Here is a 19617-nt window from a genome sequence, read left to right as displayed (position 1 = left end):
ATAAGGAAACACCTATCAATTCCCATTGGATAATTAAACAGAATAATTTACTGTGGGCTGCAAAGCTCATTATATGTGAAGAAAGACAAGAGCTGGAGCACATTAGGGACTTATCGCCTGCAGCGCTGGCTGGAAGGCGAGGGAAGAGCCCCTTCCCCTGGGTCTCAGCCCGGCTGGCTCTGCGGGGCAGGGCAAGTTTGCAGGAAGCTGCAGCCAGGCCGGGGTGTTGCTGTTGACCCAGTGCGGCTCCAGAGGGAACACAAAGAGCAAGGCAAAGGAAACAGAGGCAGCGGGACCGCGGAGGGGAAGGCAGCCCGCGGTCCGGCCAGCGGGACAGAGCCAGGCAGAAGAATCCAGCAGGCCGCCCACCAAAGTGACTCAAAGGTCAAGTGCCTACAAGAACATTGTTTACCTTCAGGCAGCGAAGCCCTTCATGTGTAAATTCTCATTCTGTCTAAGTGGAGATTAATTGCTGCTTGAGATGAGCTTAGGGAGGGTCCCCTGTAACTCGCGGTGTAATAGCAATTCCCTGGGGAACGTGCAGTTCTCTCTTCAAGGCTCCGCAGTGGCAGCATGCGAGCACAGATACGGGACTCCTTCACCTTGCGCTGACATCTGTTCTTTTGTGTCGTGTTATCTGTAATATAGGTGACTATCTACCAAGAGTGGAGGAGCTCTCTAATTATGTGATGCTCACTTGGCATGTGAATCCCACTCTCCAGAGGGCTCACGGCCCCATCCCGCTGATGAAGCCGAGGAACTTGAAAGCCCTCAGCATTGCACCCCGGGAACTTGGCGTTTTGTAGGGTCAGGCTCTCTCCTACGGCTCTTTTCAGCACTGTGTCACCTGCCGGCATGTTCGAAACATCCTCTTTGGACGCACACAGAGGATTTTGTACAGGATTTTCAGTGCTTTTCATTTCTGTTCATGTTTCATACACGGTGATGGCAATTTGTCTCATGATATTTGTATCATATCTAAAGCCGTGGAGTTAACATCGCCTCTCCCTTCAGATACTATCCATCACCCCACAGAGATAATAAGCACTAAATGGCCTTTGAGGACAGTCATCCGTGGCTGTTCATGTCTGTGAAATTCCTAAATGTTCTCATTTTGCTTCTCACTTTCTTGCTGCTAAAGATAATTCTCTCACCCTCACCATTTATTTTCTTCATTCAGTCATACCTTAGCTGGGAGGCCTGGGCAGAGTTTCACAGGTTCTTTAAGTGCATGTTTTGACATAATCCCCATGAAGTTTGTCTTCCTCAAGGTCAAAAACACTTTGAGGAGGCCTATAATCTGTTCTTTACATTAATAGGATCATTAGCAGTTAAGTGACACTTTGGTCAGAGTATTTTGGAAAGCTTTACAAGGAAATTGTCAGGTCTGCTGTGTTCCTCCTGGTAACCCATCAAAGCTCTTTCTAGGTACAGGAGGAACTTCTATAAAGTCACTTGTTTTGAAACTGGATCTTTGAAAATAAAGGACTTTTCAGTTTGGCAGGCCAATGAAAAGAATTAGGGGTGGAATGTTTAGATTAAACAGAAAGCAGAATATTTTATCTTTAGGCAAAACAAAAGTGCCTGCAAAACCCCCAGAAGCCATTCTGAGTCAACACGAAGCATTCTGTTTTGGTCAAATGAAATACATTCTTCCCCTGGAGATTACTGTTAGAAACAGGGGAATATTTGTAGAGAAAAATATTACTTTAAAAAGTGTTACTTCAAAAATTGTGGAAGCAAAATGCTTCTCATTGCCAAACAAATAAAAGACAACATGGAAAGATTTCTTTTTTTTAAAAAAACGAGTCTCTATACTTTGGCTGAAATTATCTTTCAGACTTCAGAAGAATTAATAAATTCTGACTCCCCACAACACTAGATTTTAGACAAGCATAGACTGTGTAGAAAATATTGACCAGCTTTACCTGGAGTCCCATCCTTAAGAGCAGGTCTCCTACATTAGCTGCCGCCAGCTGCAGAGCTTGGGTAAGGTTCAGCAATTAGCAATTACTGAGTGGATAAGAAACGGGAAGGAAGAAGTGGGGGAATGATGTGTATAATTTTCATTTATAAATTCTTTATCAATAAGAAGGAGGGGATCGTTACCTGTTCCTGCTGGGATGTCAAGTGCTGTCACTGACTTAGAGCCAGGAACTTCAGCTGCTCACTCACCATCACATCTTACAAGGCTCCTCCACTTAGAAGTGACCCTTTAGGATATGATTTGAAGGTACTGAATGTCTTGATTCAGAATGGAAAGCATCTTACTTTCCCTTGGATCCAGCCCTTAGTACTTGAGGGACAACAGAGAGGGTCCTGCCCAGTGACATAGCCTGTATTCCCACGTCGTGTGGCCCTGAACACTGTTAACTGGGATACGGTGCCAAACCCTTCCACCAGTGTGTGTGTGAGACAGCCAGCTTATCTGCTGGGCTCCGCGCTGAGCAGACAGGACAGCATTTGCCTATCTCAGCTTGCTGAGCGTCTGGCAACAAGTGGAGCTGTCTCGGTGTCTCCAGCGTGAAAGAAAGAAGAAATGCAGCTCCAACTCTGTTCTCACTGGTAATATCTTCTGGAAAGCAAGCCAAAGCCCAAGTCAGGGCTGTCACCCTGGCCCTGCGTTTCTGCTTCTCACATTCAGATTATCTCTGTGAACTGTCAAGAGAATTAAGGAGGCAGAAATCGGCTTCAAAGAACATCAGAACCAAAATATGATCTCACGTGAGGGGTGCTTTCATGCACTTCCATCCTCTTTAGATTTCTCTTAGTGGGGAAGGGATGAAGAAGATGGGGCTCCATGTCTCTGGGCTGCACCTTTTGATAAATCAGAGGCTGTGGTTGATGGTAGACTCTGTCCTGGTGCAGTACTTGTACCACCTCTCCTCCCCATTCTTTGCAGTAGCAAGGGAGAGCTCACACCATTCCTTGGGGATGCCTTGCTGCTGGAGCTGACTACCAGTGAGATGCACGCTTGGACAGGACAAGATGCTTGGATGCATCCCCCTTTTTTCCTTCAGAACGGCCTTAACAGGACTTGCGCTCCCATTTAAAAGTCTGTCTCGCTTCACGGAAAACTTTGATTTCCAGTTCTTGTGCTCTGGGCTCCTGGCAGGACTGCGCTATCACTCAAGCCTGCAGTGCTGGTGCTTCATGGTGTCCATATGAACTTTAGAAGGAGCCAGAACTCAAATTCCCTGCAGGGGTATCTTCTAGTTACACTGTGTTCCTGTGAACATCAGTGCTGAAAACCAAATCTACGGAAACGAATTACTCCTTCAGTCCTGCCGTGTTCCTACCTCACAGTAACACTGAGACGGTGTAACACCAGCAGCTGAAGTGCTCTGGGTGGGAAGACACTGTTGAAATGTCCACCAATCTATGAGTTCAAAGAGTGAACCACACTGGGCACAAACAGGAATTGGTGATTCTGCCCCCGTGGACTTGGACCCTTGTGGCAGCCAACACTGATGTATTGGGCTCACTTACATCGTTTTGTGCCAATTACAGTATCAGAGCAGGCGGGACTCATGTTTTTCTGCAGTAGTTATTTGAGAACCAGCCCTATCATGGCCATAATTGCTTCAAGAAACAGAATAACAGTCCTGCTTTGCATAAATAATAATAGAGGCTGTCTGTTGCTGGCCTGCTCGCCCCACGCCTGCGAGGAGGAGATGGCCTCCTTCAGCCCTGAAGTTCCCGCAGAGCAGCGCTACTGGGGTGCGTGGGCAGGAATCAGAGCACAGCTCGGGAACTCGCATGAACTTTTCTAGACGCTATTTGGCAAGATGTGACCAGTTCCAGTTCCCACAGTAATAACGTCAGACGAGATGCTGATGGAGGGAAGCAAAACAGAATTGAGCTCACGCTCCTTCCTGATGATGCTTTGAGTGGTACAAAAAGGTGTAGCAAATCCCTGACTGCTGCACAGAGCTAAGGGCTGCAAGGGGAAATCACTGCGAAAGCTGAAGCAGCGTTTCAGCTGGTACAGAGAGCTCTTCCAGCTGATGCCCTGAGGACTACCTTATTTGAGACAGTTGCTTTGCTGACAGTAACAGTATTTCAAATAGCTGAGAGCTGCAAGTCCTGACTTCTGTCTAGGCTGGGGCCTGGGAAAGCCCCTTGGGAAGGTGGAGCGAATCTCTACTTGATTTGTCTTTTTTTCCGCCTCCTCTAAGCCGTGTTAAATTTTATCTGTGCCCTAGGAAACATTGTAGAGAGGGCTTGCTGTATTTTAACACCAAATAGACAGCCTGCCCTTTCCTTTGGCACAGGGATCTCAAAGGTTGAAATAAATGAGTGTGTTCCTCACAGGGAAGCATCCATTTGGTTGGGAAGGGGAATTGCAGGAGATAGACAGAAGCAAATGACATTGGCTAGCTGGCTTTGGCAGCGTTTGCGGTGGAAATGCCGTCCACATGAGATTTTCTGACGTGGGCTGCTACGTGGGCAGCTAGTTTGCAGGGAAGACTTGTCTTTACTGCCTCTGGTCCAGAACTGGCTCAGCAGAGACAGCAGACTCTGTGGACGGAGGGTGAGTTTCCCCCGTTCGCCCTCTTCTCTGCCAGCAGCCACCAGAGAGTTGCTTGGCTGCTCTTCCCGGTCAGCGCTGCAGCGCCGTGTGCCACCAGACACTGCCTTTCACTGCAGAGGTTATCCCTCGAGTCGCAATGAAGCTAAACAACGCAGTTAAAAAACACCCGACTATTTCCATTCCAGCCCTAAGCTACGGTGTGTTTTCAACAAGGAGATGGGCAACAGGAGAAGGGGGTTGTCTCGTTTTTTAATTACGATCCTTGGGACTCGCAGCTGCAGCGGGAAGCAGAAAAGGCCTCGGGAACAATTATTCAGGATTAAGATCCTGAGCTCTCCCTCCCTCCAGACTGTCAGTGCGCAGCTGAGGCATGGCGGCTGACCCTGCCGCCTGCGGGTCCCTTATGATCTGCCTGATGTGCAGGGGTCACGGCTCAATTGCACCGGGGGGGAGAGCTGCTGAATGCCAGATTCTGACAGAGCTTAGAAACTCCACCAGGGAGGCTGTAAAAACAGAAGCAAGCACAGGAAATAATAGCCAATAAGCAGGGCTTCCGATACAATCATGTTCTCATTTCGGTGTCAAGCAGCAGGCCAGGAACGAAGGGAAAAAATACCATTCCCCTTCCTTTTTTGGCAATAACGGCTTGTAACCTCAGAGGAATCTCCAGCCTTCGGGGTCTGGCTCAACATTTTCTCACTCCACCTGGCTCAGTCTCATAAACACCCTGCTGAGCACTTGCTCTCTCCACAAAACGTCCGGAGAGATGTCTTTTGGACCTCACCCTTCTCTGACACTCAAAGGGAACTGTGAGTTTCTTCACTTGGAGACAACTGATGGGTTTCTCGGTGATGCCCAGACGCTGTCGGGCCAATTACCTTAAAAAGGCATGTTTAAATATTGAAGAAAATTGTAGGTAGGTTCTGAACGCCTCGCTGAACTCCACAATTCGTAGAGCCCTCACTGAAGAACAGCTTCCTTGTCCCCAAACCAGCCTGCTGGCGTTCAACAAATATACACAGGAATTGAATGGGAGGAAGAGCGTGCCCTGAGGACATCCATGCCGGAGTATAAATAGCTTCATTTCACTGGGGCAAAGCAGCTTCCTCAGACTGGCCGGATCCCAGCAAGCACTTGCAAGTTTATAGACCGAACTGCTGTGGCAGAGCTCGGCTTTGGGGTGGATGAGCCGCTGGCCCGCTAGGACATGGACCAGAGCGATCCCCGCTGACTTGCCTTTCTCACTCCTTCACCCGTGGAGTGCGTAGTACAAGGTAGTTCATTTTCTACCCACTTTTCCTGCAACAACTTTTAAAGCACAGGAGTCTGAGTAAGAGCTTTTAGAGCAGGGAGGGCATATGAGACAATTAAATTGCATCTGTGAGAGGACAATCTCGGAGGGGGATTTAGAGAAAACAGTCATCCAGTGCTGTTTTTCAGGGGAACCTTGGCACAGCAGTCTCAGGCAAGCAAGAGGACATCCTGCGATTTTTTTTTAGATTAGCACTGTTCCAAGTGCATCGCCGGTAAGCGTTTCATAACTTGAGATATTTTCTTAGGGAAAACGCTCAGGCGGTCCCAAAAGATCCGTAAGATTTCCTGCACGTGCTCCCGCCATAGAGTAATGAAGGCCTGGGTAGCCAGCCAGGGCACTGAAGCAGGATAGAGACTGGAGTTTTCAATGCACTATTTCCTGAAGCGTAGGCATTGGGCTGGGTTAACAATATGAGATGTGGGGCATCTGAGCAGTGTGTAATGAGAAAAGGAAACAGCTCAGCACAAGAACTAGGGTGGATAAAGCAACCAGGGCTTAGAGTAACGAGAAAAAATCAGAAAAAGGAAATGGAAAGGGAGAAAAAAAATGACTGCAGGAACTAACAAGTAACACCAAAAAGCTACTTTCCGATAAGAGGAAGACTTGCTGGGAAAGCAGGATAAGGGTAGAAAGGGACTATTTTCAACAGACATGAAGAGCCAGGAAAATGTCATGCATGTGAATCAAACAGGTGTGTTCACCTGGTAGTGCAGAAGTTGAATTTAGCCACGTAGGTGTATCACAATCCCCTTGGGATGGACAGCACGCCTCGTGGTGGTTTCACCATCCTTAGCAATACCACGAGACTATCCGCGCTGCCTCGCAAACACGTGTTCTCTGTACATATGTTTGCTGAACTATTCAAATAATATCAGACAAACTCGTTGCCTCTCTAGCATGTGTTTTAGTAAAAGGATTCAAAGAATCATATTTTAGCATTTACTAGAAAAATGAAATTCATTCATTTCCATGAGTTTCTGGGGAACTGAATAGTAAGCCTGTTCAGCACCAAAGGAGTTCAAAGGGGTTGGAAGTAGATGATCTTTAAGGTCCCTTCCAACCCTAACAGTTCTATGATTCTATGTCGTCCCCTATTCGAGACACTAAAAGTCATCTCCTTTATCCGACTACTCCCAGCCTCAGCTTGGAAGATACAAGATGATTCAGTGATTTAGTAATGCATTTGTCAAGTAGAATTTGAAAAAAATATCAGCATTTTTGGGGAATATTCTTCTAACAAAAATTCGTATTATTGAAATGGTTGTTCAGTATGTTTCATTCACTTAATCACAGAGGACCACACTCCTCTGCATTTTCTGCTTGTATTTATTATTGGATGTGAACTCAGTGATTCTGACACACGGGGGAGAGGTAGCTCAAAGAGGACAAAAATGAGCAATGGGCCATTTTTTAGAATAAAATATATGTAATGCAGTCATCCCGCTTTGCTAAGTATGTCTCACAGATGTGAAGGACAAAGCAGTATACTAATGTGTAGGAGAAAGAGAATGTTGTTGGGGAGTTTCATGCTTGGGAAGGAAAGGAAAAAGAAAGGACTTGTGAATTCAGGAAGAATCTTAGGAAAAAGACTGTGATAGCAAAACCCTTTAGGATAAAAGGTTTTAGTCTTAAAAGGAAAAGAAAAGGAAAAGAGGTTTAAAGAAATCAGTGTATCACTTATTTGAAATACAAAACTAAATGGGACAATCTAGTTTTCAAGTCCCGGAATTGAACGAGATGGATAATTTCTGGTTCTTGCATCTGGGTCCCTGTGAATTCAGCTGGCATCAAAATCCACATATATCCAGCCTCTTCCAAGTGTCAAAGCTGGTGCTTGCTCCAGCGCTGGGCCGGTGGGGAGGTGGGATTTGCGAAAGCATCTGAATTGGGTTGCTTGTTTTACCTAGCACAGATCCCACAGTTGAACACAACTTATATTACCAAAAAGCCGTAACAACAAAATAAACTGAAATTCTTACCTTTGACAAACACATAAATCCTGGCCATGAGATCCTCATTAGGTGGGGAGTCATCACGAATGCAGGTGAAGTAACCGGTGTCGTTAGCTATGACTTTCTTGAGGACAAGCATGCTGCAGCTTTGCCTTGTGTTATTGCGACAGTTGCTGATGTGCACCCGAGGGTCTTCCTTCTGGTCCTCCCTCAAAAGCCAGCTCACAGAAGATGCTCCCCTGTCAAGACAACCCACCAAAATTAAAGATAGAGTCATGACTTCACACAAAATTTGGGCTTCCTTCTGGCCAGCTGTTATCGATGTTCCCAGTGTTCCTACTCTTCTCGCTTGGAAATGAAGGATAAAGGTTGATGGGTGTTTACGTTTCCACCCATAAGGAATTAAGGGGGATCACCCCACGTTCTCCCCTGGAGCAGAGGAGATTCCTGAAATAGTCTGTGGAACTGTAGCAAGCTAGCTCCTGGAGGAAAGTTTAATTTTTATTGTAACAGACTTCCTGAACATGAGTTTGTTTTTATAACACTACATTTTAGCCACTTCAAACATTAGAAAGCACCTGTTAAAATTTTATGTTTCTTCCAAGTTGAGGACTTTGCATATTTTAACAGCTAAATTAACTTATATTTTCTTATACTAAGGCTGCATGGAAAGAGGAGAACATTTATGTAACTTTGCATCACCTTTCTTGCTTAATCAGCAGTGACTCAGTCTTGATTTTTGTGAAGGCTCTGGAGCTAATCAGATTACAAATCTTAGAATATCTGCTCAAGACACGTTTTTTTTTCAATTCACCCTGTCATGGCAGTCAGAACATAAAGCTAGCAGGGCAGATGATGCACCATTTCACCCACCTGACCCGTTCGTTGTCTTATCTATGATCACAGTAATGTCAAATGCAATTCTATGTAGTTCACCGACGAAAAGCAAGGCCTTTTTATAACCTGTTGCAGGACCCAAAGAGAGCTTTCAACTGCTCTAAGTTAACTCAGTAACAGGCACTGGTTGCACTAGTCCTGTTCTGCTGGAGACATCAGGCCATGCCATAGGAGCAGGAGCTCTTGGAGCCCTCTTCTGCTTGGGCTGCACGTTGAGGGCTCTCACGATGTATTAGTACGTGCTATACGTGCTTATGAGATGAAGATTATGGTCTTTTTGTAGTAGACCGGGTTTTGGTGGTCAATGTGGAAACTGATGGGGTACGAGGGTAATCGTCTGTGGACTTTTCTGGGGAAGAAGTTAGTATCAGAGGGAGACAGCTCTGCTGGTCTGTGTTTGCGGAGAGAAGCCACTCTTCCAAAGGCCAGGGGCTTGACTCACCCCTTCCCACTCAGTGAATTCCCATTGACCCAATGGCATTTGCTGAGCTGAGGAAGCAGTAAGAACCTCTGGATTTCCCCAACTGAGTGTAGGCAGGGAGAAATCCGGCCTAGACACATCGACTCAGTATAGAGATCTAATACCAAACATATCTAGCATGCAAGCTGTGTGAAGTCTCCAGTTAGCCAATAACTCTAACTACTCTTTCTGTGCCAGTGGCTTTGTAGCGGTCAGTAGGTGCAATAAGGGAACGCGTTTGCCAGCAAATTCAGTGACACTTAAACAAACATCCTCTTGGCCCCCGTTTCTGCCCGTCCTTTTGTCGCCTTCCTGAAGATGATGTGGACACAGGGCTGAACTCTTGAGGTTATTCCCAGCACGTAGCTGAAGGAGAGCACTGGGAAATGTGTGAATATCCTCTCTGGTGAGCAGCCTCACCCTCGGTTTTGGATGCACTGCTGACTTGGACAACCCCACCTCATCCGTCATACCAGTTTCCTGTCCTTCAGAGCACTGGATTATTTTTTGACGCAGAGGTCCCTACCCCGTGCTCCTTCCCTACATTACTAACGTCATTAATGAGGTACTGACCACCTCTGTCAAGAAATGGGACTCCTGGCCCACAATGTGGAACAATGACACTTCACATTCAGACACTCAACTCCCAGCATGTCACCATGTCCCCACCCCTCTACCGTCACCCAGTCTGGTGTCCATCAGGGCAGGATGTCTCCAACCGTGGCTCTGCAGAGCAGGTCAGGGATTTCAGACACCTGTGCTTCCTTACATGTGCCCACTTTTTCCTCCTGCATATTTTATCCTGGTGGAAGATGAAGACTTTGGCTATTGCTTCGGGATTTTCACACATCTGGCAGAGGGGAGTCACAGCAGCAGCTTTGGCCAGGCTGCCAAAAATCAGGAAATCCTGGCCAAGAACCTCAAATGAATGGAGTTTAAGGGAGAAGGGATGTTCACAGAGTTACCACGGTTCAGCAGCTCCCTGCTCGGTCTGCTGTCTTGTGCTGTGCTCACACAGCCCTCATGCCCCCGGGAAGTATGAAGGACTCCGGAGCTCTCTTCTGCGAGTGGGCAGATGCTGGTGTGTCAGAGGAGGCGGGATGACAGACATCCGCAAAGGACCCTGTGATTCTGTTGGCATACAAATATCTAAAGGGTGGGTTGAAGGAGGATGGTGCCAGACTCTTTTCATTGGTTCCCAGTGACAGGACGAGGGGCAACGGGCACAGGTTGGAACATAGGAAGTTCCGATCAAACACACGGAAAAAATTCTTTACAGTGAGGGTGACAGAGCACTGGAACAGGCTGCCCAGGGAGGGTGTGGAGTCCCCTTCTCTGGAGATTTTCAAGACCCGCCTGGATGCAGCCCTGAGGGATGTGCTCTGGGCAATCCTGCTCTAGCAGGGGAGTTGGACTAGGTGATCTCTAGAGGTCCCTTCCAACTCTGAAGTTTCTGTGATTCTGTGATTCTGTGATTCTGTGACCCGATACAGGGAATCTCACACTCCATGTGCAGAAGTCCCACTTCCAGCTTCTATTCCCAGCTCTTGCGTGACCTGAGCCAAGGAACTGCAGTGCTCCGGAGCTCTGTTCCCATGCTCGCACGGAAGCATGCTAGCATACATTTCTGCTCCTCAGACCTGTTGTGTGGATTTATTGCTTTGCATCCATAAAGCAATTTGGGACTGACGTGCTAAGAATTTCTTAATCTATTTATTCATCTGGTGATATGAGAAAAATAGGATGTTCCTACAGATTAAAAAGGAGAATTGCTGAAAAGTATTTATTTCATTGGCCTGGAGCACTACTCCCAACTCATGTCCACCTAACTTGTTTTATGAAGCACAGCATCTAAATTTTAAAGGACTGTTTAAACTTTATTGCCATCATACTTGCTGCTCGCTGAGCTAAAAATACCACTGTAAGGTTGTTTTGACCTCCTGAGCCACACGGCTAGCTGGAGGTCTTTGGAAAAAACCTGCCTTACACTCCAGAAGACATCACAATTTTACACAGTATGCGTCAATTTATCTTTCACTGTAACAATGAATTAAATAGACTAGGACAAAAATCTGAAGGGACATATGTGTCAGCATAAACTGCAGATTAGATTCACCTTTCTACTACTTTTTCTTACTGTTTGCAGTAACTTCTGTTGCAAGAAACCATCCAGGTAGTGGCTACAGTCAAGCGGACTTTGCAAGAAGGTGTAAAAATAATGTATGTGTGTGAGAGGGAGAGAGACTGTGACAGCCTGTATTACCTTAAGCCTTCTCTCCTACAGTGCTCTCGGAAGAAATGAAAAAATAACCCCTCACTGTAGCTTGGCATATAAATCACACTGCGAACAAGCGGCACCTACGTACATCTCGGTGTGAGGCCTGTTGTATGACGGAGCAAGCTCATGGCCGTCTGACACAGCAGAAAGTGCTCTGACTCTTGGTGTTATACAGAGTCGTGTGCCACTCAGCTGGGACCAAATGCCGCCGTTTCCAGGGGATCATCTCCCTCTAAACACACGTCATTGCCAAAATGTTGCCGGTTTCTTGCATGGCTAGTTTTTACACATTGTGCCAAGAACTGAAGAGCTGCCGTAATTTACAATATCAGGAGCCTGGTTTTTCACAAGTCCTGGTTATCTTTGATTTAAAGAATATGGTATGTGTAAACAGGTCAGGTCTTTGAATGTCCACATACTAGCTGCTGTTTATTTAACTGCCATCTTACAGGCTGGATGGTATTTGAGGGTAGGAAGTTTAAGCTCATATATATATATATAAAGAGCTAATGACATGCCCTGGTGATCTTGTTTGTCATTTGCTTATGGACAGGGAGTGAAAGAGTGATTTTAGCTGCAGAGGAGCTGAATCTGAACCTATTTTCAGATGAGGATTTTCCAGCCGTGTCCTTAAGCATGGTACATCCCCCTCCCATGAGCTTTCCCGTGTGCTGACGCAGGATTTTGCCTGGGCCCCTTGACAACACAGAGAATCTGACCAACAAATCCAGCATTGCTGGAGCAATCCTTACCTGCATTTTATTTTTAGGGTGTCTCCTGGTAAGATGACAATGCGGTCTTTTGCAATGCTTAGCGTTGGTTTCTCAAAAAATTCTTCCTCGGCAAGACCTGACCCAAATAAAGAAGAAATCATCATTAGACGGGCTATTCAGTACGGGTAGAACAGGCACAATACAGTTGAGGCGAGCTTTTTGTTTTGTAAATAGTTCCTAATTTGGGGGCCCACACAGTGCTTGCATTTATACCGATGCAATTCAGTTGAGTGTGGAGTTAGTCGTGAGATCCCCTTAGTTTGTTTTTAGTTTCCTTCATCTCTTTCTTTTCTAACATTTGGCACCTGCATTTCTGCTAATAGTCTTTCTCTCCGTTTATTTAGAGCTAGCTTTATTTCTGAATTATTGCAGTTTTAGGAGAACAGATTTGTTTCAAAAGGATTTTACACACATATAGAAGTGGAAGGAGTCAGGTCATTGGGAAATAACTTGATATGTGAGCTCGTATGTTACATTCTAATCAAGGGGAGAAGAGAGAACAATAATTCTGGGGAGCAACTCTTTGACTCACAACTGTGAAGCATCTGCTGTATTAAAGGCAAATCAAAAGCCTGCTGTTTTCCAAAGCACCATTCACAAATGCTGCCTTTGAACTAAGCAGCAAGCTGCTTGCTTTGTGGGCAGCGCGGCTGTGAACTGCTGTAACGCTCCGAAGCACATCTGAGGTGGTGTCTGGGACGCCATCGCCAGTGCTAGTGTGAGGAGGTTTGTCAGGTCTCTGATGACAACCGTCTTTAATGACAGTAGTGATAAAGGTCTCTCCCATCATCATCTCCTGGCTCGGGAAATGTCTTCTGAATGTGAAACTGTCCTCAGGGAGATGCATATCTGAGTGTACGTCTATGACAATATAATTTTCAGAAAGTGAAACTGAGAAGCAACAGAAGGGAGGTTGGCCAGGCTGGTTTCCTTGTCCAAATTCAAAGTAACATTATCAAGGAAAGGAGAAAACAGACTTAGATAAGTATCTCAATTTCCAAAGCTCTGACATTAAAGCCGTATGTTTTCTTTCCCCTCCTGCTCTTCAAATCTATATCTTCTCCTTTGCCTTGAACTTGATAAGCCAGAAATCTTTAGCTGGGCTTATAACAAACAGAGGCATTATTCTCAGCAGAATAGTGAAGATAACGTATCTAGCAAAAAGAGAAACATTAGGGTTTAACTTTTCAACTGGATGAAACAGTGATTTTCTTGCCTCCCACCTCCCAACTCTCATCTCTTTTTTGCTGGATTTGAGTAAAGTGCTCTTAGCCTGGCATATTCTGGCAGCGTGGAGAGTGAACCGCTCCCACTTTGGAGAGTCCGGCTTCTTCCATGAGCCATTCAAACTCCCATCAGTAACTCGACAGAGGCCAGTTAATCTCACAGCACCAGAGAATCCTTCCCAAAGGGGATCCTGCCCAGACAGCGTCTTGCTGGACTCCCTTCAAACGCATATTGACCTCGAGCTGAGACTTTAAACTAGTCCTGGCCATGGCTTCAGCATCAAAGATATCTCCCCCCTCCACCCCCCGCCGCCCAGTTTTGCTTAACTGATGACACTGTAGCTCTATCACCAAAGTCCTTTGCAGAATAAGAAGTTGGAGCCTGGCCAGCACAAACTCCCTACCTAAAACCTGCTATTCCACGTAATGCTGCGGAAGCAAAATAACCAGTGGGCTCCAGCCCTGCAGTTCCCCTCTTTCTTCTAAGAAGTACCATTACTCCTACACACGTTCAGGATGACACGTGCGGGGTGCAGCATCACATTTAGCGAAGACTCAACAGAAAAAGCCCCAAACTCTGCAGCAGGAGACACGACCAGGCAAGTACGCCCTTGCACTTGACCCTGAGTCCCCTCCGGTTTCTAGAAACAACCAGTTCACCCTGAGCATGGGCTGGGCCTCGGCATGTGTTATTTCATGGTGCTGAGGTATTTCGGTCTCTTAACACCATGTGCTGAGCTTTGCAAAAACAATTCAAAAAATGACCAACAGCTTTGAATATGTTTGTCAAGTGTCATTTGATTTGCTGGCTGAGGGTTGTGTGGGTCCTGTGGGGCTCTCCCGGGACACAGCTCCCACCGTCATCTGCTCTGGGCTATTTATGCTGCGACTTCAGCCAGGTGCTGCTTCGACTTAGCAAATCCTGGGGTTTGAAATAATCCTTTATTTCTTTCCTCTTGTGCCTTTGGTTGTTCTTAGGGCTTAGGGGGGCTTAGCTGATGTCTCAGACCGGCCTTTGAAAGAGGCCTGAATTTTACCTCTCATGAGCAAGTGTGACGCTGTTGGCGGGGTCTGTGGCAGTGCCAGGGCTGGCATTAGACCTGAGCTGCTGTCGGGGCCGCAGAGCAAGGCGGTCCTTGGGCTTTTATACTATTTGAGGCTGGTTTTGCTAAAAGAAAGAAAAGTATTTTTCAATTATTCTGTTTATACTTCTGAACTACTTCTTTCCCAAAGTTTATTTTGGCTTTGGCAGCTGAAGAAAAGTATAAGCAAAGTGTAATTTCAGTGCTTTTCTACCCCATGGAGGACAGGACGAGAAATTCCTCTGCCACACGCACATTTGATCGCCGCTGCCAGGTGACAGGGGGTTTATATAAACACAGTGTGTGCCATTTCTGGCACATCAGAACCAGAGCTGAGTGGACTGGAAAAAAAAAGTTTGGGGGCAAAACTGAGAGAATAGTGGGGGCAGAGGTTGGGCTGTGCTCCATCAGGATGCCTAAATGCCAGAACTGGCAGGGTGATGCCTCGCAAAATTTTAAACCTCCCGTGGTCCCTTTAGAGCTGGGCTTCATTTTTTGGAGGCAAAGCCAAAGACAGCCCGGGGGCGTGTTGGATGAGAAGAAAGGGATCTACTCCACTTTCATATTTGGTTTATATTTTTGAGGAGACTCTGAGGCTTTAAGAAGGCGTTAGGATGCTGCAAGCAGCTTTCGGAGGCTGCATCCTGCTGGGCAGCGCAGCCCCTCTCTTTCCTCAGTCCTGCATCCTAACGCTTGTTTAGCTTTGGATTCTCATTCACACTGGTCCGTGCTGCCAGGGGAGCTGGGATGGAGGTAGATACTTTCAGCTTGTACAAAGACTGAGGCTTCTGGGACATTGTGTGCAGGTCTCTGACTTGCTGGCAAGCTTTTGATTGCAGGGGTTGTGAAGCACAGGCAGATGTGATCTAGTTCTGGGGAGGGCAAAGTTAATCCAATGTTGGTATCCCATAGAAAAGCGTTGTTTAAATAAGCCACGTCGCTTAGTTGCGGTGTTTATCCTTCTTCTTAGAATGAATGTGAATGTTCACCATTTTCATAGAATCATAGAATCATTTAGGTTGGAAAAGACCCTTGGGATCATCGAGTCCAACCATCATCTCCACTCTACAAAGTTCTCCCTTACACCATATCCCTTAACACCACATCTAAACGAGTCTTAAACACACCCAGGGATGGTGACTCCACCACCTCCCTGGGCAGCCTATTCCAGTGTCTGGCCACTCTTTCTGTGAAGAATTTTTTCCTAATGTCCAGCCTAAACCTACCCTGCTGCAGCTTGAACCCATCCCCTCTTGTTCTATCACTAATTACCTGTGAGAAGAGACCAGCACCAGCCTCTCTACAATGTCCTTTCAAGTAGTTGTAGAGTGTGATGAGGTCTCCCCGCAGCCTCCTCTTCCTCCTCAATTTTAATGTATTTCATTTTGGTTTTATGGCTTTAAACAATAAATGTCTCACACTTCTCAAATAACGTTTTTCACAGCTACTCCGCACTTTATATAAAACCTCTCAGACTTGAAGAACATCTCTCTGAGGCAGTACTCTGTGGTACGCTATAAAACCAGGGCCTACAGCCTGCCCAGAGTGGGATGGGAGACCACGCTGCTGGACCAAGTCCTGCTGAAGCTAACCTGCTCTGATTGCACAGCTCCAATGACAATGTCCAGGCCTAAAAGAACATTATCCTCCTCTTCTCTGCTAAATAATTTTGGTCCTCCTCTAGAGCTACAAGGGTCATAAAATTAAAAACAAGTACTCGCGCCAACCACGTCATTACCATAGCAAAGCTCTGCAAAGGAACAAACAACTTGGCAGGCTCTGTTCTGCAGAAGGATTATAAAGGCCCAGGAAACGGCATCGGTACCACGGCTGTCCCTGACATTTTCTTTGTGAAGCTGCCTCTGCTGCCTGGTTGGGGTGAGGAACCTGGTGCAGCATCCTCCCTTAGATCCTCGTACGTTGGGGATAGGATGCTAGGTGATAACAACGCAGAAGGAGCAGAGAGCCTCTTGCCTCCCGCAGAGCTACAAATAGGTCTCAGCACAACATCCCCTCTGTAAACCACAGGAGAAAGACAGGCTCCTCCTGGGAAGTGACATGTTGCCTCTGATGTTACCTTCCTGCTCTCAATTACTTGTTGCAAACGCAAATTGCCTACAGCAAGGCTTGAGAGTGTGGCATCACCAGGTTAAAGATAGGCCCTAGAAAGAGCCCTTCCATCAGACCTTCTGTCTGGAGCCTCACTGCACCATTTGTAATTCTGAGAGTTTATTCTTACCTTCAATTTAGGCTTTAACATTCTGCTCTTGACGGTGCAAACCCCAAGCACAGCACAACCACACAAATCTTTGGGAGTGAAATGTGTAAGGTTGATACATTATCCAGGGAAGAAAAGTATATTGAAAACTGTTCTTCCTGGGATAATCTGATTTTGCAGCACAGCCAACATTAAACACGAGAGGATCCACAGGCAGAGGGTAACGTGTGACCTCCCTCACCTCTCTGTCAGGTGGTTTCTAAGTCTATCTCTCTTGGCTGAGGGAGATCCCTCCCACGCTCAGCCTGGTTGCTCATGCTAGGGCCATCGGTGAGCATGGATAAAAACTATTTTTAATCTCTGTTTCTCGTTGTAACAGTCTTCCTTCAGGCATCCTCTAGGCACTGTAACAACCCAGTAGCTATCCCCAAAAGAGCACTCACAAATGCTTGTGCGATTGAACGTATCTAGGTATCGTACGCAGTGACAGCTAACGTCAATAGGATATCTGATGAAGAGATCCACATATCCCTTTTGGGCACTGCAGCACACGGAGGAGGGGAAAGCTGAGAGAACAGTATCAAAGAGCACCTAACCTCTGCATCAGATGACAAAGAAATAATTGCCAAGCAAAGCGGAGCCCACTGTGATGACAGCTAAATGAAGCCGGTTAGACTAAGGCCCTGATTCCACAAGGACTTGGGCACACAAATAGCTTTTTGCACATGATTGAACTCCAGGGACTATTCATGTGTGTAAAGTCACTCTTGTGCATAGATCTGGGCCCTAGGACACATCAGATCCCATTAGATAGAACTGGAAGTCAGAGGTTTAGAGCTAATTTTAGTGGGGGAAGGAAAGAGGCATATACACGACGTTTAAAAACTGTTTTGTTCATTGCTGGCAGTAGATTGGGGATGGTTTCGTAAGCTGTGCTTACCTTAAAGCATTTCTGAGTCAGAGCCTGAATCGGGAGCATAATCTGTGCTCTGAGAGCACTCTGGAATCAACGGGGGCTGTACGAACAGCGTGTGTGGCCCTGCTCCCCGGTAATAAGGTGATCATCAGTAATATGGATCGTGCAGATGAAGAGCTGTTACCTACGCTGCCTGCCAGGGGAAAAGTGGTGAGGCTCGGTCTCTCCAAACGACTTTGTGTCTGCAGCAGTAAGTGACATGAAGGAGAGAAGGTGCTTTCCCCTGAGATGCCAGGTACCTCACCACAACCACACAGTGCGAGCACATCTGAAAAATGAACAGGTACCCCTTTTAAAGGGTATTTTCGTGACTATATCCCCAAGGAAATCCTATTTTCACTGGAATTAGAAAGCTCAAGGATTCATTGAAAAGCCGTGTGTGTTTAAACCAATGGCCTGTAATCATTTTAGGATTTATTTCAAGGTTACCCCCTATGAAAAGAGAAGACACAACAGTACTGCCAGCATTATCGTATCACAAGACTTGCAATATTTGGTGTGATTATTAAGTCTCCAGCTCCTAGAATCAGCTTTCACTTGTTATAAACAAGTAATTTGCTATTATTTTAAAGGCTTAAAAAGACAGTAGCAAATAACTGAAAAGACTCACCTCCCGCTCTTTTTTGTTGTGAATTCAGTTCATCCAGTCTTTGAGTCTGCTAGGCTCATGCACTGACATTAATAAAGTGTCTTATGCTCTCTATTCAAAATGCAAAATTTTCTAAATGAAATATTATTGCTAGTATTGACTTTCCCAGCAAAGAAGAAGGGATGCTCTTGGGGTGAAGGTCTTGGCTGTAAGTCAGGACAAACCTCTTAATTTTCTTCGTTTCTGCCAGCTAGTGAGTTCTGTGTCAAGCCACCTGATGGGTACTGAGTCAGTACAGAGGCCAGAGGCCCCCGTGATGGGCTGCAGTGGAGAATGTGTAGGTCAGAAAGGGTTGTTAGAGGGTAACTTACCCTCTAGACCTAATCTGGTTTGATTGCCTCTCTCCCATTTTGTTTCTCAGCAAGTTGCTTTAGATCAGGTTATTTGCTCTCCTAAGTCTCAATTCTCCATGTGTTTATCGAGGATTATCATAGAATCACAGAATCATAGAATCATTTAGGTTGGAAAAGACCCTTGGGATCATCGAGTCCAACCATCATCTCCACTCTACAAAGTTCTCCCTTACACCATATCCCTTAACACCACATCTAAACAAGTCCTAAACACACCCAGGGATGTGACTCCACCACCTCCCTGGGCAGCTTATTCCAGTGTCTGGCCACTCTTTCTGTGAAGAATTTTTTCCTAATGTCCAGCCTAAACCTACCCTGCTGCAGCTTGAACCCATTCCCTCTTGTTCTATCACTAATTACCTGTGAGAAGAGACCAGCACCAACCTCTCTACAATGGCCTTTCAAGTAGAGAGTGATGAGGTCTCCCCTCAGCCTCCTCTTCCTCAAAGTTAATAATTTAACTTGTCTGTAAAGATTTAAACCCTTAATCTTTTCCTATGTGTCTGTACAGTGCTTAATGTAGGGGGACTGTGACTTCCCATCAGGTGCTAATACAGGCCAGACCCCTGTAGGCTACTGGTTCATTCCCTGCTGAACTACTTTTCCTAGAGGAGAAGATGAGTAGGGGTTTAGACGCTGTCCTGTAGGCCAGAGCCAGAGCTTCCACTCCTACGGTAGCTGTAGAAGTTAATCCAAAATTAAATTAGCAATCACAAACTCATCAGGAGAGATGGCTAAGATTCTTTCAGGATATTCGCATGCTAGTGTTAACCCAAGAGTATCTTCTGGCAAAGCAACAGGCTTCGTGTTTTCATTTATTTCCAAGCCAGAGGAACTAGTATTTGTTTAGCTGACTCATGAGAGAGGGGAGTAGTTCACACCCATTCTTCTTCTCTGCCTGCCA

At 46.1% G+C, this 19617-nt stretch overlaps 1 protein-coding gene across 2 annotated transcripts in view; it reads right to left on the bottom strand.

The window, feature by feature from the left end:
- Window positions 1–19617, bottom strand: part of LOC134520334 (vascular endothelial growth factor receptor kdr-like) — a 140332-nt gene that overhangs the window by 90219 nt on the left and 30496 nt on the right. For both annotated transcript variants that reach the window (XM_063345521.1, XM_063345522.1), the window contains exons 2-3: window positions 12189–12285; window positions 7829–8040 (exon numbers count right to left, since the gene is read on the bottom strand). In XM_063345521.1, the coding sequence (XP_063201591.1) occupies window positions 7829–8040; window positions 12189–12285 (309 nt within the window). The remainder of the gene's footprint in view (window positions 1–7828; window positions 8041–12188; window positions 12286–19617) is intronic.

This window comes from Chroicocephalus ridibundus, chromosome 9, assembly GCF_963924245.1.
Source record: "Chroicocephalus ridibundus chromosome 9, bChrRid1.1, whole genome shotgun sequence".
NCBI lineage: Eukaryota > Metazoa > Chordata > Aves > Charadriiformes > Laridae > Chroicocephalus > Chroicocephalus ridibundus.
Note: the sequence above shows the minus strand (reverse complement) of the source record. Positions and strands in the feature narration are given on the sequence as shown.